Here is an 18,982-nt window from a genome sequence, read left to right as displayed (position 1 = left end):
TCACGTGCTATTTTGCGAATATTACACGTACCGTACGTTAGTAACATAACAAGTTATACAGCTTTTAACTCATTTCATTATCATTTCATTATACATATCTTGAATATAATTCAGGAATACATATTTTTTTTCGTATATGCTGCGAATTTTACAAAACTCGAATCCGAGTGTTTCAGTGTCAAAGTTCATTGACTTCATTTGTCTAAACTATCAATCATTTTCTTCGAAAGAAATAAAAAATGATGAATAATCAAATAACGAGATAGGTATCTAGAAATTTAAAAGTCCTATTCTAAATATAAAATTTTACAGAGATTTTAATAATTTGTTCTTTAAAATAACAGTTTATAAAAAGAAAATAACGTTTGTTGCAATAATATACATTAAAGTTATCTTAGATATTTTTTACATTTTATTCCTTTTTATATTTTAATCTTAGCAAAACATTGAGATAATAATTTGATGTATTCACAAATAGAGAAGAGCAACATATTCGATTTTATGGAAATTTAATAAATATTACATACATTTTTTTTATTTATGATAAGATTGTACATCTTCAGATTAGCTTTATTAGAGTTTTCATTTTTATCCGGATTTTATGCAAAAGACTTGTTAAGTAAATTATAAGAAATAACTTTTATTTAATAAAATAAACTGATATTATTTTATATAACATATATTGTTATTAATTTTATTTTTACTATGTTTAATATTAATCATTTTATTTTTCATTTTGTTTATTTTATCATAATCATTTTTTTTATTTAAAAAAAAAGAGATATTTATAATGAACAAAGAATGAATTAAATTTTCAGGAAAACATTTATTAAATATTTTTAAAAGTATAAAAATATATAATTAATGTGGCACGCGAATCATTCAAGCAACGATCGAGAAGTGAATGAAAGCTCATTAATCCAATGTAATAAAACATTTCATCCAAAAGATTTACAATGACGCACGTGTCGTTTACCTTGTTCCGTTTCGCATATGCACGTGTACGTGCACGTGTGTACCATGTACTTCGTTTTTACGTCTTTCCTTTTGTTCGGAGGCAGTTTCGGATAATCGACGGGAGATTTATAGAGGTTACACGGCCTCTAATCGCGGCTTGACATTTGCAATGCGAACCCACTAGACTGTCAATCTAAGCCAGTTTGGTATTTGCTTGGCATTTGTTAGATCGCGATTTACCTCATGGCATGCCAACGAAGTCGAAGAATCCTTACAAGTCTTTACGGAGGACTAAGGCATCAGATAGTTATCGCCTAGTCAAATATTATTTTAACTGATTAAAAATCGAGTATTATTATAAAAATTATTCGAAATAATCTAAGATTTAGGAAACCAGATATTTCACACTATAATTTGGAATTATATCGGGAATGGTGGCGTTTTGGAGAAACGATAATTGAATGGGAAAAAAGATATGAGTAAAAGATTCTTTACATTATTAATTTTCTTACATTATTTTCTTGATATATAAATTAGCTAATTATTAATATATTTAGATTTTATTTGTTACATATCGAGGTAATTTTTTTCACATGTTTAGTGCGTATCTTATTATTATATTAATGTGCGCCTTATGTGAAAAATTTATTATTATATATATACAATTTGAAGTTAAAAATGTTAAAGAATATGCACTTTCTGCTAATTCTTTCTATTAAAAGGTTTCCGGTATCGATGATAGATGCATCGGATTTGTTCTAATAAGCTAGATTTTTATTTCCGTGTCGCTCACGCCTTTTCCGGTCACGATCGTTCTTCCGTTTCGTGATGAAGGAGAAAAGAGGTACGATTGCTGCACGAAAGTGCAGCGATTCGATGGTGGCGTTCTCGCGATTGCGAATCATTGCGCGACAATTGCACTATGGAAGGCTCTCATTTAATGTCGAGAAAGGAGCAGGAACAGTTGTGGTAGAGAGAAAATAGACTGTTTCTCGGAATAAATATCCACTTGCAAACATTAATTGCAACAGAAGTCGCACGCGCATCGTGTAAAGCGATCAGTGCTCCGTATCGGTTTTTAATAGTAGCTTTACATTTTGCTCGAGCATAAAAACGAACAGTGACACAGTTCTTTTTTCTAAACGAGTCGAGTGATACGAAATTCGGTTCCGATCTGCTTAAAAAATATATTTTCAACAAATCAAAAAAATTAATAAACTAGAAAGATAAACTAAAGATTAATAAGCAATATAAATCCAGACTTCTTTAGAGTTTAATATTATATGTATTATTTTACCGTGTTAAATTACATTCGTGATAACATATATATAATAAATTTTGAGGCTTCAAATGGTTCATAGTGGTTCGATATTGGTAATTTTTTATCGCGCTATATTCTCTTTCTGTATCTTTGTTTTTATCTTTTTTTTTGCTTTCGTTGCTCTGTCGAACAACGTTAGACGAAAGATGACAAATGGAAAAGAAGATGGGACAGAGAAGCTTTCCTACTCTTGCTTCAACAGCCAACAGCTGGCAAGCAGGGAGATGGATAGCACCGTTAGCACGCGGCTCGTCCGACTCCTCGTAGATCAGCCTTCTCGATCCTCGCCTCTCTTTATTTCTTGTCAGAGGCCATTAAGTGTTCAGGGACGTACGGGATTTGACACTCTCCGCTGGGAAATCTTTTTGAAACATAAGCCTAATCGATATTGAGCTTCGTGTTACTTATAAATTTTTGAATAATATGAAGTTGATTTTAAGGAAATTTGACAGCAACAATCATAAATGCTTTACACTTTTTATGTGAGTTAATATTAAAATTAATAGGACTTTTTTATATAAATTGAAATATTAAGATTCACCTTTTGCGAAAGAGGTTCACGAGAATTTAATAGAATAATGAAATAATGCCATTTCATTGTTGGCTAAAAAATTAATTCTATAGAAGCTATTCACATTATAAATTGTATACATCATTATATTATATTACAAAATATAATTATATATTATATATTATATTCGCAGACTGTGAAAATATTAAATTTTGATTGTAAGATTAAATTTAGGGTATAAAAAAATAGTATGCTGATATTTTCATTTAAAAGTGCTTATTTTTTAAAACAAAAATTTTCTGAAATATGCTTTCTGACAGACTATTTCTGTCTGTTATGTATATTTATTATCTTTACAACGAAAAAGATGCTGATAATCCAAAAACGGTATTTTAAAATTTAAAATTCTAAATATATATTTGATATTTAAAATTCTATAAAAATATTTATATCGATGTAGAATAAATTCACTAAATATTATTTTAACTGATTTAAAGAAGATAACAATTTTTTAAAGTAAGATAAAGATGACGATAATATATATTTTGACAATTTAGATAAAAAAGTGAGGCGATAATTTCATCTAGATAAATTTATTTGGATAAAAGTGGAACAATTATTTTATCTGGATGATTTCTAGATACTTTTACTTCAGATAGTAAGAAGCACTATGAAACAATAAGTTTTATATATTCATTTTTCAATCTTCAAGACACGAGTTTTCCTAAGAAACAAGCATAAATTGCATTACACGTCATGGCGCATAATATCTCCGTATACGTTCCTGAGGCCTCCACCACTTGGTCTGATCGGCATTTGCCACTTCTACTGCCGTCCAAGTGCGGCGGAACGAGAAGTCAGGATCCTCGATTCAGTCGGTACCGCGCCGCGATGCGTTTTCCGCATGCATGACACGAGTAGAGAGTGTGCGCGAGTCTAGAAAATTACCGTATTCGCCCCCTTTCTCTATCAGGTGAAGGGCTTCTCGTTATATAAATCTTGATCGATCGCACCGACCTTCGGCTCGGCGGTGTTAGTCGTTCAGCCGGAATCACCGGAAAGACCGGAACGGAACAGTACGCTCCGCTCTCTCGATATATCAGCTTTAAATTAATAATCCTAATTAATTATAAAGTGAAAAGAAAGGGATGTTAGTGCCAGAAGGGCGATTGTGCGCGCTTGCGTCGAGCCGTTGATGCTCTGAAAAGTGTCGTTGGAAAGGACTTTTGTCGCAGTTCCATGCGTTCTTGATATTTTACGCGTGTAAAATAATTAACTTGCAATATACGTGCATATATATATAATGTATGTGTTTCAGACACTTAAATAATATCTTGATTTTTATCCTATCGTTGAATTTTGCACGATCACCAATGAAAGCAATCGTATCTTGAATAAATTCTATATTTGCCTTATCATAAAAATCGATAAGATAAATTCGAAATTCAATACTCAATTGTAGATACTCAAATTTAACATTAATTTTTATATTTAAATATTTACGACATTTATAATCACATCAATTTTTCTAATAGAAATTCGTCGATAGTAGTACATAAGCATTATTTTATTATTATAAGCTAATTGATTATAATTTATTGATCGTACTTGCGAGATTCATTATACGCGAAGTGCAAATGAAATGGAGATTAAGAACTGTGTTTAAGATCGTCCTAATAATGATCGCTAGACGACAACTCTCGTTATCGTTACGAGCGAACGATGAAAATTAGCATGTACTCTACATTCTCCTACTTCCTCTTTTCTCGCATCGCTAAGCATACGCATTCATTGGAACAGATTCACGCTCTTCTTTTCTTCTCGCGTACTAGTATAACGAGATTGATATTCCGATCGCGAGCAGCCATTTCTCGCGCTTCCTATACTGTTGTTTAATCGATCAGTCGAACGAACTCGGAAGAGTCTTATCGCCATATCTCTCGTATGGTCAATCGCTCACAAAACTCTCTATGTTCGATTTATGTCAAATTCAATGATTGCAAATCGCTTGAAGTTGCATTTGATTCGCTCGCAGAAATTGCATCTCTTTAATAATGTCACAATAACACAGATGAACGATATAGCACAAATAAAAAAATATATTTTATTTTACATCTTTCTTAATTTATTCCAATAGAAAATATTACATTTGGATATTATATATATATGATATTAAATTAATCATATTTTATTTAAAGTATTATTAGAAATATTGGAAAAAATTAAAAGTAATAAGAAATCTAATGTTTTATGATTTTTCATGATCATTTTTTTACAAAAGATATTAGGCAAAGAAACGGTTCATACGTGAATTGTAGGACAGAAGGAGAAATATATTCTTTAATTACTATTTATTTATTATATTTATAACATAGATATAATGCTAAATTATAATTTAATAATTTAATAAATTATAATTTAATAAAGAAAAATAAAAATTAAAGTAATAAAAGAGTAAGATAATAATATATTAAAATAAGTAAAATTCAAATAATATAATAATAATTGCTATACATTACATGTAATATAAATGGATGCAATGATCAGAAAGGTCTGCAAAGTATCTTTATATTTTAACTTTTTGCATTTCTTATTGATTAATATTTTTACTAATTTACATTAACGGTTTCAATTTATATGTGCTTCCCATGTCCTTTTATCGCTTTTTCATTTCATGTTTGGAACGATCATCGTTAACTCTGTTTCGGTCAAGTGATTCTGTAATTTCTTACTTTTCTGGGTCGAGAATTGCTATCATAAGTCTTCTCTGTATTCAATAATACTCATGTCTCTTTCTCTTTTTCTCTTTTTCTGTGTATTACAGACAAATTGCAACACATATACATACATGCACATATGCAAATGCAAAATGTAATGTGGTTTCCTTATAATATAGCTCATTATTTTTTATTCTACGCAATCTCGCATTTACGAGTACTACATTTGAATAGTTCCGCACCCATCTCTTTGCACCTCTCCTTCATAAAGATAATTTCAATCAGGAAACATAATATTTCAATCAGACAGAAATAATTTAAATCAGAATTTACGGAAAATATTTCAATGATCTCTTACATTATATGAAATTTTTTTTAAAACATTAAGATATTTAGTATTAAATAAAATTACGAATTAGATAATGATACTGATAATAGTATTGAAATTATTTGATAATAATATTAAATGAAAAAATAAGATTTATATATATATAATAAAATTGAATATTATATATCATTTAAAATTTTTATTTATTATGTAATCAATTCATTACTAAAATTGTACTAGTATTATACAATCTTGAATCAAAAGAGGCAAAAGCTTTTTAATACGTATGTCGCTTTTTTCCTAAATATCTACTATTTGATAAATTATTCGATTTTTCTGTTGCCATAATTACGAGCTGTTAATTACAATTGTTTCTCAATTGCATTCTTCTTTCTCATTTTCGTAATTCTTCAAGTATGCGATTAGATTAGTCGGAATTCGCTAAACTCGGCTCGGAATCGAGTCGTGCCTTATTAAGAAAGAACAATACCGATATCTCTTATTGCGTCACTGACACGAAATCGTTCGCAGTATTAATTAAAAGTCATGCTAATGCGCAAAACTGAATTGATTGAATCAGATTTGATTAAGCTCGATCAAAATCTCTTCGTATTCAACAACATTCGCAATCTTACCGTACGTACATACATACAACATTCTGCTTCTACCACTTGAATACGATGCTGTTTAATCGTTGCATTGTTCATTCATTTGTATTAACCGCTCAGCAGCCCGAATTAAACGTCTCGTCCACAATGTATGTACATAACGAGCGGCGATCGCCGCTATCACGCTCCGCGATCTACCATTTACTTTCTTTATACATATATACATATGTGTCTCAAGGGCAGATACAGGTGCAAATGCAACATACAACGCTTCCCTCGAAAATCTCTCTTTGTGTTCTCTCGGTGTCTCTATTAAATCACGCGAATCTCTCACTTTCATCAGCCATCTCTTTAAATGTATGATATTAACTGCAACATTTATATATCGCAAAAAAAATCCGACTTCTATAAAAAAGCTGTTTATGTAAAATGATTGACGCAATTATACACGTATAAACTTTTCAGTATACATTTTTAAGATACATATGTTGCGTTATACGTGATAGAATAAAAGAGCTCTCGTAAATCAATGGAACGCAGAAAAATATCGCGACGATGACGTTTGACGTATGAATCGAAAGAACTCGCGACAACACGACACGATTTTCTTTTTCATAAGCCATAATAATACAATATCTCGAATAACTTTCTCACGGTGCGCTATCACGTCGCTTCTCTCACTGTCCTCTCCGTGATCTCTCGGTTTCTTCTCCACCGCGTTTAATTTCTCCAAATCACGGACGCGAGTCTCGCGAACGCCTTCGATTTCTCGGCGATGATGAAAAGTATCGGAAAGCTGAATCTCTCTCGTATGTTCACTTTCCATGTTTTCTCTCTTTCTCTCTGTCTCGAACGATTATCGTCATCGACAAAGCGACGAGAGAACAAACGACTCCGTTTTTCTTTTTCTCCTCCTTTTCCCGCTCTCCGCTATCTCGATCTCCGGCAAATATATGCGGCGAGCGGATTTTCATTCCGCAAAAGTGCGGGAGATTCCGGCGAAATGTAAATCATCAACCGCAGTGATGTTTCGCGTCGTTATCGCGATCGCGCGTTCTGCAAGAGAGTCAGTCACTTTCTTCCTGCGGATACGTCTCGCGTGAAATACACTCGTTGTTTATGCGCCGGAAAGGCTAACAAACCGGCCGGACCGCGTGTGAATTGAAAATCTACCGGTCGGTTACGTTAAGCGGCTGCTTAAACGCGAGATTTTACGATTCGCCTTCGTTCAATAATCTGCGTGATTCAATCTGCGAGAAGCTTGAACTCTCGTAAATCTGATGTAATTCAAACTTTCTACTCTTTTTCTCTAATTTTAATGAATCTGGTATATTTCTATCATTTCTGTGTTTGTGAATAAAGAATAATATATATTTTATTTTTATATATTTTTGTAGGAAAATATTATATAATATTATAGTAAAATATTATTGTACGAAAGTTCTGTTATATTAATTATATTTTCTTGCAAAATTTTCGAAATTAAAAAAAAAATTTTTCTAAAATATAAGATATATTTATTTCTTATCAACAATATTATATGATAATTTATCTGGTGTTATTGATTGATCTCCCTAAATTAATATTTTATATATAGATTGCATTAAAATTTTTGAGATTAAATCATTTTTAAGGATTAAAAATCATGCTATTATAGGATGACTTTCCATTAAGCAATATAATTATATAATTATATATTTCTGGAAAGAAATTTGCGAAATATGCATACGTTTCTCGAAGATTTAAATATATAACTATGCAGATAAGCTTATTCGACATTGATATATGTGTGTGATTCGGCAAATGTATGTATTTTATCGCATCCACGGTACATCAAAGATATGCATGATACGTTATCAAAGCGAAATTGATTTTCTGAATAGAGATAATCTCTATTCGATTAGGTTTTTTAACTCTTTATTTTTAATCGCAGCTTTATCATAAATTCAATATTTAAATATTGTAGATCAATTTTAACTAAAAATATTAATTTTTTTACTATAAATATTATATTATAAATATTATAAATATTATTTGTTCAATATCTATTTGATTGTATTATAAATAAATGTGTTATGACGTCGACACTCGACTCGTATTGCCATTATAACTGTTTTGTTTAATTTTATATTTCGAGTCTTATACTTTTTAATTATAAATATTAATAATAAATATAATTTATAAATATTATAATATAAAGTTTTACAATTTAAGATTAAAGCAAGAATTAGAAGAAGCATTATGTCAAGTTAATACATGAAACTTTCGAAAACAATTTTATTATATAATATTAATTAGTTCTAAAATTTTTATTATTGCATATTATTAATTTTAACATGCAATCAACATATATAATCCTATCAAATTAATTAAAGTAAAAGAGTTATGAATTAGATGGGAATATTTTACGAAAGTAATCATCTTGATGTATATACATATGTTATATAAAAATAGAGATAATAAAACCTGTCTTCCAGCGCGATTCGAAAAAACTCTAACGTGGACAAATTGAAATAAAAGGGAAATATATAGAAAGTTTCACAGAAAACAAGTAAAGAGATTGTCGGGTTTATTAATGTCGCTCTAATTTTGGTCGGCTAGGGAGCGCGGTTAAATCGTTGATTGCGAAATGCATCGTGAGAACTAGGTGGACCTTAATCCGCATGTCGCTTAGGAGCAAGTTCTCTTTCTTTCGAAACGGGTTTCTCGGAACGTGTTAGAAACGTGACCGTGTCTCTATGAAAAGAGGAAAAGGACATGCCTGTATGGCGTAAGGATGTAATCTCATCGTTTGGCTTGCGCATAAATTATTATTACGATTGTATTTTCAGACGCGCGTTTCAGACGTACATTAGTAAAACCCACGGCAGCCCACAATTTCCGGTAGCCGATTCAGCCTCGATAATTTGCATAATTTTTAAAGAAAGTTTTATATTTAACATCGTATAATTTTTGAGCAGAGAGAAGTGTTGGTACATTTTCTTAAATTTGAATATCGATTTATCAGCATTTTATAATAATAATAACTATGAAACACTCATATATAACTATAATATAATAGTTACAAGAGTTAAAATAATAGAAGAATAAGTATATATAATAATAATAATAATAATAATGGTAACTTTTTTTATTTATTTTTAAATATATCTGTGATATAAATTCCGAGTTTTTTTTTCGCTTTTAACGTGCGTTTTTTTCACGACCTCTCGGCGCAATTGACCCGAAAAGCTGCATTTCCCGCTTCTATTTTACTGTTCTTCCCTTCCTCTCTCTATCTGTCCCTCTCTGATTTCGTATCAGCTACCTTTTACAATGCCGCGGAAACACGAGCGTGGCTTTCGCGCGTGTCGTGCTAGATTTCCAACATCCTTTTCTCTGTGACGCAAAATTGTGCGCACAATTCGTCGGACGCACATGATTTACTTCGCGATATTTGTATATATCGGTGAAATAGAGAAAAGAGAAAAAAAAAGAATGAAAATTGAGTCGAAGAAATTGTTCGATTCTTATCCTCGCATGATTGCATTCTTGTTTCGCCGGCCAACTCGCGGGAAAACATGGCGATAAATAACGGCAAACAAAGTTATTATACGTCTTTTAATGCTTTTATTCCTGTCCGAATAAATAATGCCCGAATAATCTCGCTCTACGTGCGACTTTCACGCGTTTGTTGTTTAAAAAATTCAGTATCACAATCGCGCGATGAGATCTCTCGCGTTCGCCGACTCGTGTGGCTCGCAATTACTTCTAACGATGCACAGGCAACGAGAGAGCATATATCTACCTGAACATTATTATTATCTCGCACACGTTTCTGCAAATAATAACGCATTTGTGCAATTAATAATGCATCTTATCCGAGGCGCGGCCCGCATCCGTCAAGTGCATTCGCAACTGTTGCAACTGCGCGAGGTGCTGCTGCGGCCGCAAATTGCAACCGCGATTGCACGGAGAAACCGAGTTCTCCAAGTGGATTTGACATGGAAATAGAGGTCTCGATCAAGTTGGTGAACGACGGGAAAAGTTATAAACTCGTTAGAGCGTAAAATAGCTTCTTCGTCTTTTATCTCTTTCGGCAAAGTTAAGCTTAAGCTTCAAAAATCAATTTAATATTAAATTATTTACATTTGCGAATAATTAAGAAAAATTTTTAAATGATTTTAATATGTTCAGAAAGCCTTTTTTTTAATCAAAATGATTTTGCATTTTAAAAACGTTAGCTGACATTTGAAAGAACTAATAATTTTAAAAATTAAAATACATTCTCTCTATCTATCTATCTCTCTCTCTCTCTCTCTCTCTATTTTTCTTTCTAATATATCCAACAATAAAACAATGAAACATTTTAAAATAATATATAAATTCGATATTACCAATATTATCAAGTAAAAGTATTGATGTTTAAAGAAGGAATAGACATTGAATTACGCAATTGCCATAATTATTGATTGCAACATGTAAAAGGTTCTGCCTTGTTTAATCCGTTTCCTTGAAGTTATCGACTCTACTTTCTCTCGACTGCGTAAAAAATTATTGTATTCCGCAATATCCGTTATGACATGTACAGGCGTTTATCCCTGCTTAGAACGTAAATCGGTAACTAAATGTATACTTATTGAGAAATAGATGTGACCAGATTTACAGAATATGATAATAGATAGCTTGATTATATTTATCTATTCATATATATCTAGCCACGTTATAATTAATCTAAGAATATATTAGACTATTTCACATTCTCTTTATCTACATATTAAATTAGCATTATTATCAATTAGTCTTGTAGATTACTTAAACCAGATTCTTTCGTACATCGAAATTTTATATTTTTTATAAGCAGTACACATTGTCTGAACACATGCTTTTTAAGGGCTATATCTTAAAATTTTATTTTTGTTTATGAATATAATAATGTAAACGATATTATCACGTAATTATATCTTTATATGTAAAATGATTATTAATTTTTAAAGAACAATTAAATTTTCGATTCGATAAGAGATAAAGACACACAATTGCGAAAACAAAGTTTAATTAAAGCGAGCTTATTGTTTCAAAAGCAGAGCTATTCGAAGTGTAACTGACATCATAACGAGGTCGAAGCAATATTTTGATTTCTCTTTGTATCACGTAGCGGGATGTTATAACAAAAACGTGAACGTACAGCATGGTGTTCAACGATTGCGCGAGAAGAATCACGGTGGTGATTGAGCAAATATCGTGGGCGATTTACGTGGGCCGACTCCTTGATCCGAAACGGTACGTCGTCCATCTTCAAGTACGAAATCGGCGAAGAATGAAGAAATTGAAATTTGACTTCTTCTCACGCTCGCTCTCTCGTTGCCAAATCAAAGATGCTGCCACGCGCAAAATTCGCTTAATCAGCATTTAATCACAAAAAAACGCGTAACTGATTTATTTACATGATCGACGGACTCTTTAATTGATTATACGCATTGGAAATTTTAAAGTTAATTAGCGATGCTTTATGTAAATTTCACAAAGTCGATAGCTTATGTGAAGGAGGAGAAAGAGAGGAGGAAGAGACGAAGAGAGAGAGAGAGACAGTTATTTATAGAATTTTTGAGGTCAGCGGGAACTGCCTGATCTCGTCGAGATCGACATACAATTTGACTTATGATCGCGATAAAAGACAACGCGGCGCGAGAAAGAGAGAGACGATTGCGTGGGAAACGATCGGGATCGCGCGGATTCTTGTAGATCGAGGAAACGAGGACGAGGTGCTGCTGGATTAGCTTTGTCTGTGTGAAGTTCTGTGAAAGGGTGCGTGTTAATTGCGAAAAGCAGGTAGCGGTCGGCGTTGGTATTTATTCGTTAATGTGGTTTGATTAACCGTTTGATTGTTTTTCCGGTTCGTCTCGAATCAATTACGCGTAGCATCTTAGCATTCAGTGAAAAACCTTATTGACGTTCGAACGAAAAATTCAATTAGGATGGAAAATTAATTTACGATACGTACGGTAGATTCATGCCAATCCGAGAACAGGTGATTTTACATTCCTTCGAAGACACATGTGGAAAATTGAATTCTCGAGTGGAGAGTTAATCGAAATTACGAATGAAATCTTAAGAGTTACGGATTCGGCATAAATACGTAGAAATTAGAAAATTGATGTGACGTCATTTTTATCGAGGAACATGTAGAAAGTTATTGGTACTCAAATATACCGCTGATCATTAAAATTGCAAAACTATATGCATTTATATAATATTGCAATGTATAAGTATATTATAGAATTAATCAAATTAGATACGAATTAAATTAATGTGGAAAGTTTTATCGACGCTGAAACGGGATTTTAATCGGAAAAAATGTAAACTCAATATTTAAAGTGTGTCTACACCTTTATGATATAATTATAAAACTGGTTAAACGTCATATTCTACTTGATATGTAGAAAATTTAATCGTCACGCGCGATTGGAAAATTAGTCGATTAATTATAAATTATGATCTAAGAACGTGAAAATTTCAACTTCAATATAAAATATTACAGTAATTAGGAAATTCCATGATAGATATTTTATACAAAATATAATTGACTGTAAAATTAATTCAATTATTATTTTAATTTCACAGTAAATTTAAATGACAATTGATTGAAAATTAATTATTGCGAATAAAAAAAAGAGAGAGATTCCGGTTAGATATGAATTTTGATGATTAAAGGACAATCGTGATATCACACCATTTTGACAACACACGTGTTTCCAGCAGTTTCTGACAGCTTTGTATGAATCGCAGAGGATAAATCTACCACGTGCACGTGTAAGTGCATGAAGAGAGCCCACTGCGATATCTAATTACACATTCCGTCATCATGGTGGTGTCGCATCGCGAGCCTAACATATCGTCGAACATACGGGCGATAATCGAGCAACTGAACTTGAACCCGGTGGAGAGGAGACGGCTGATCGATAAGACCAGGCAGGAAGGTAATGCACGATGCAAAAGCTTCCCGGACGATATAGTAACGGTTGAGTCGCAAGCACCAAAGATCAGCATCGGCGTTTACGGCTGTAAAGATCGGAGTACCGAATTCAGAGTGCCAGATCGTCCGATTACAGTGCGTAAGATCGAGATCGAGCGATCGAGATCGAAGGTAGACACGCGACAGAGGCTCCCGACGCAAAAAAAAGAAGCGCCTCTTGTATGCCAGGTGAAAATAAAAGCGCCTTCCACGCAAGTGGAGAGAGAAGTGAGGATGGAACGTGTAACCACAAACGAGGTAAATCGATGATGATCGCGATCGAAGCTCGCTGTACTCTTGTAGAGAGATAATTGCAATTTATTACTAATCGTAATTTGTTTTAAATTTAACATTCACATGGTTGTATCTAATTTATTCGTTTTTTTATTAACAATATTTATATCATCGGATATTTAAATCGATAATAGGAATTTTTAATTGCTAAATATGATATGTTTACGTCAATATCTATATTTATCTATGTGTGTCTATTTCTTTTATCTCGGTGTAGGTACTTGATATTATATGAAAAATGTTTCTTAATCAAAAGTACATTATATATGTGAAGTGTTGCATTTAACATTAACAAGTATCATATTATATATGTACAATTATTAAATTTTTATTAACATTGTATCACGAATCATCAATTTATCAAGTCGGGATTGCGTAAACTAGAAACATCTTAGAATTTTTAATATTCCAAAAAATTCTATTAAACGCATCTCTTCAATTAAATCGAACGCGAACGAAGATATATGATCGTGTACAAATATAAAAATGCGAATATTTAATTTGAGATATATAAATACTCAAGGGCAAGTTCGAGTGTCGGTCGATAGTGACTATTGGACCCTTTCAAAATGATACGGCTCTTACCAAGGATGATAACCGAACGAGATCGACAACGATGCCAGTATCGACGAAGATCCTCCCAACAGGTCAAAAGATCATCAAGAGAGAGCATACTACTCGAATCGACTCCTGCACGATCGAGGTAATCGATCGAATGATAAATAGCGAGATTTCTACCGCGTGATAAGCACATGTTTTTTTATGCGACATAATTATTACGCACGACTAATATAACAATTATATAATCGATGTGTACGATCTATCTGTCTAAGGACAAAATCGTAGACGCATCAGCAGTATCGATGAGACCATTGTACAAAATTGAAGATTGTCTCACAATCAGATCGAAGAAGCTAGATACGTCGACAAATACCAGAATTTCTCGAGCTACGAAGGAACAGATGATTGCGAAGGAACAGACTCGCGTCGAGGACACGGTCGAGGTAATCGATCGATTAATATCAGCGCGTGATCCCTTAAATATAACGGGACGTATCAAATATAATTTATTTCAGAAAATTATAATATATTAATTAAATATATATTTATTAGATTAATTTCTGTTTCATATTTTTCTGAAATGAGATAATGTGAGATTTTTCAAAACATTTTTTGTAAAAAACTAAAGAAAGAAGTTTCAATAATTTATATTAAAAGAGATTACGCTATTGTTTATATTATACAACATTAAAAATAATTATAAAATAGGATTTATTATATTTTTTTATATTGTTAAAAATAATTAAAATCATAAAATAAGATTTATTATATATATTGTTTGTGTATAATATATAAATAATTTTTATATTTTCTTATATGTATATTTTATTTTAATCTGTAATTATGTAACGTTTTGAGATATTATACAAGACTCGATGTTCAGCGTACAAACGACTTTAACGGGAAATTAGCGTTCACGTTCGTGTCTCATTACCGTCTTGTGCTACGCTTGTGTGACGATCGAATCGCGTGAATCGCGCGATCGCCCGTGCAATTACGCGCCGGTTAAGAGAGGACGGTCGATTCGAGAGTTCACCTATATCTCCCTTTCTCCCGCGTTATCACGCTTCTTCCCCTCGCGCGATAGTTTTCGCATTCGGGGCCGAAAGCAAGCGGCGACGCACCTGCGACCGGTTTCCAAAGCCGATCGCGGTTAAGTGGCCGCGACTCGACTCTCGCACGGTGGTCAATACCGTTAGAAAACGACCGAGCAACTTGCCTCGCTCTTTCTCTCTGCTTGGTCGTCGAGAATAACGCCGGTAACGGCGTCTGGAATTACGTTACACCGCATCGCGCGCCAAGTCTCTATCTCATCGCGTATGAGGTAGATCGGTCAATAAATCGAAAATGATGAGGTTCAAAGGTCTCCGGAGGCGAGCGAGAGAGAGAAAGAGAGGGAGAGTTGGAAGGTGTCTCTCGATACTTTCAGAAAATAATCAAAATTATCAAGATATATTTCGACAACAAATAAATTAGATTAAAATAAGTAGGTTTTTCGATATTAGCAGAATATGATGTGACAAAGCAAAGCGAGTATGTACGAATTAAAATCAAAATTTTTTTAAATAATAGAGATGAATGTGTATACATATTAGTATAGGCTCATTAAGTCTAGACTTTGTTGGATTTTAGCTCGAATGAAATATCAACAAGTTTTATTTTTTATTATATTAATTGTTTAAATTATGTAATAATTTATAATTAATTATTAAACACACACCCACACACACACATATATTCTATAAGAACTTAGAAAACTTTCAGGTATCTTCGAGCGATTTATGAGTTCTTAAATATTAGAACATGCAAGAAATCGTGAATTAAGATTCGTTGGCATTGCATGATACATAATCAAGTCGATTAGATAATAAAAGCCATTTTCTTACGCAGATTACGAGATCAACGAAAGATACGGTCGATCGAACTGTTCTAGTGGCCAAGGAAGATTTACGTAAGTTTCATAAAAAACGTTATTCACACGGTGTCATTGCTTTGCAACACTTCAAATTACACAACTAATTTACGCAATTTACGCAATCTTGCCTATCTATAGTTATTTAATTATTATTTAATTCAACTTTGTCAAAAAATAAGAATTATTTTTCGAAATATATTTCTCTCGGGAATGATATCCAGGATTAAATTCAAGTTCATAATGTTCAATCGCTCTAAATATTACTAAATAATCTGCTAATCTTTATTTTGCATATATTATTTGTAACTCGATATTTATAAATTATTACTATATATTATATCAAGTGCACAAGTCATATGCATTACTTTCTAGTAAATATCGCTTATATATGTAAATAAAAAATTTTTATCTATTAATATTTTATATGATAAAAATGCCCTCTCTTTCTTAAGCGAATGTGAAAACCTTGAAGTCTACTATCTGTTGTTATATTTATTTAGTAGCTAACATATATATATGTAAACTTAAATTTAAACGGGCCATCAGAGCCAAACGCGGGTGGTAGTGCGTAAGTTCAACGAGAATTAAGTTTTCGTTGAAACTTTATTTGTGTGCACAGGGCACAAAATTTCCTTGATATGATACCAAGCGAATTTAAAATAATTCTCAATTCGAGAAATTATTTAATTATCCCTCTTTCCCCCCTGTAGTGTTGTAGGCTCTGATGGCCCGTTTAAATTTAAGTTTATATTTTCAATATACAGAGCCTAATTTCTTATAGTTATTTTATATATATGTATATATATTTGGAAAAATTAAAAATTTGTATATCAAAAGATGCGTTTGAATGTCAAGTACATAAGCATTTGAGTAAAGTATGACAAATCGGCTGTAACTAAGTTCATGTCATGTCTATTGTCTTTACTATTTCTCTTTATTTTATTTTTTATCAATCATACTTCCGATTAATATGATTTCTCTATTGTCTATAAGAATCTCCGAATTACGAGTAAATGGAAAAAATCCGATGTAAGAGACTAATGACAAGTCATCTTACAGTCTTTACTCTGATTATTAGAAAAAGCAAGCATTATTAGAATAAGCAAGTCTTTTTGTATTCCTAATTTCAATCTGTTATTATATAAGCAATATTTACTACATATGTATCTATATGTTATATATTATATTTTGCGTATTTCTCAATAGATAATGCAATTTTTTCCTTTATTTATAATAGCACAATTGGAAAGCGCGAGCTTGAATCACACGGCGGCGCATCATAGGATTTCTGTACGTCCAAAGAACCGACGTCCACCACGTCGTACAGTATCGACGACGACGCCATCGTCTGATGTCGGCGTTTCCAACTCGCCATCGATACCACCGACTATTGCCGAAGATAGTTTGGAACAACAAAAACAGGAGCAGCCTCAATCAACGATCAACAATAGTAATATGTCATCGACAGAACCACCACCCAAGACTGTTGGCGTGATCAGAAAGTCATCGAGCCGACTGTCTCGCAACTCCGACATCTTTGAGGAATTAGAATCGAAGCTGTCGAGGAAGACAAGTGCAACCTCATTATCTCCAGACAGCCTGGACGTCACAACGATATCACAGAGCAGCGCAGAAATGGCCACCGCTGTCGAGGAACAGCAGCAGCTGGAGGTCAAATGGATCACTAGAAAACCATCAAATCGGATATCCAAGGGCTCCGATGTATTCGAGGAACTGGAGACAAAACTGCCGCGCAGAAGATCTTCGTCGAATCGATTGTCCAAATCGCCGGACAGTCTGGATTCGGCTCCCGGTTGTTGGTTCTCCAAATCCACCGAAGAGGCCTTCGACAAACTAGGGGAGTATGAGGAAATTGCGAAACCGATAACCTCAGCCAGGCGACCGTTGCTGAATCCGATCTCGAAGTTCACCGATCGCGTCTCCAAGTCATCGGACAGTCTAGAGGCGATCGAACCATTGATAAGCGACGATTCAATCGAACGACGACGAAACAGCTTTGACTCCCGAGCGCGCAAAAGCTCGAAGATAATATCTAAATCGTCGGAGGACTTTGACATACTCGAACAAAACAATTGCATTGAAGAAGACATCGGTCAGGAATTGCAAAAGAGGAGTAGCGCGTCCGATATTAATCTGTCGCGCAACCGAAGACTGTCAAAGAGCATTTCCAAATCGTCTGAAAGCTTTGAGAGGATCGACATGAGCGATATGAAAGATGACGTCGATGTAGAAATACTATTGGAAGATGATGGGCCGAAAGCAGGTGGCAGACGGTCGACTAAGAGGATGTCCTCGGAAAGCTCAGATAATCTAGACGTAGAAGATAGGCTAGAGAATAGAAGAATCAGAAGGACACCCAAAAGAATGCCGAGCACCAGTATAGTGGATATGATAGTTTCTGGAGACGATCACGAGAGAGAGAGGCGACCGACTCCTACTAGGAAACCGTCAAGACTTCAAAAATCTTCGGAGAGTTCAGAACTGGGTAGTACAGATACTCTGGACTCAGAGAGAAGAAACAAATCGTCGGAGAGCACTGAAACGCTGGACAGCCTGGAAAAGGATTTGGAACAAGATAGAAAAGACGAAGAGATTACGGATAATGTGGTGGACAAGCGTGAAAAAAATGTAAGATATATGATTAGAGGAGATGCAATATATAAGGATATATGTATTAAATTACTAGATTAACTTTTATTTATTCTTTTGATGTTTTCCTAAAAATATTTTCTTAATAACAAAAAAATATATCCTA

General features: G+C 33.2%; 1 protein-coding gene across 9 annotated transcripts in view; it reads left to right on the top strand.

Annotated features, from left to right (window-relative positions):
* Positions 1 to 18,982, top strand: part of LOC145977052 (uncharacterized) — a 66,980-nt gene that overhangs the window by 44,504 nt on the left and 3,494 nt on the right. For 4 of the 9 annotated variants that reach the window (XM_083108694.1, XM_083108693.1, XM_083108692.1 and 1 more), the window contains 2 exons: positions 16,182 to 16,242; positions 17,444 to 18,855. In XM_083108694.1, coding sequence (XP_082964820.1) covers positions 16,182 to 16,242; positions 17,444 to 18,855 — 1,473 coding nt within the window. Of the gene's footprint in view, positions 1 to 3,671; positions 3,763 to 3,818; positions 4,095 to 11,443; positions 12,230 to 13,180; positions 13,695 to 14,253; positions 14,434 to 14,563; positions 14,735 to 16,181; positions 16,243 to 17,443; positions 18,856 to 18,982 lie in introns of those variants that run through there. The other 5 variants (XM_083108696.1, XM_083108699.1, XM_083108698.1 and 2 more) reach the window with 5 other exon arrangements.

Source organism: Camponotus vicinus, unplaced genomic scaffold, assembly GCF_025532165.1.
Source record: "Camponotus vicinus isolate PSW18456_S1 unplaced genomic scaffold, iyCamVici1.0 SCAF_9, whole genome shotgun sequence".
NCBI classification, from domain to species: domain Eukaryota; kingdom Metazoa; phylum Arthropoda; class Insecta; order Hymenoptera; family Formicidae; genus Camponotus; species Camponotus vicinus.
The sequence above is the reverse complement of the archived record's forward strand: the minus strand, read 5'-3'. Positions and strand labels throughout refer to the sequence as shown.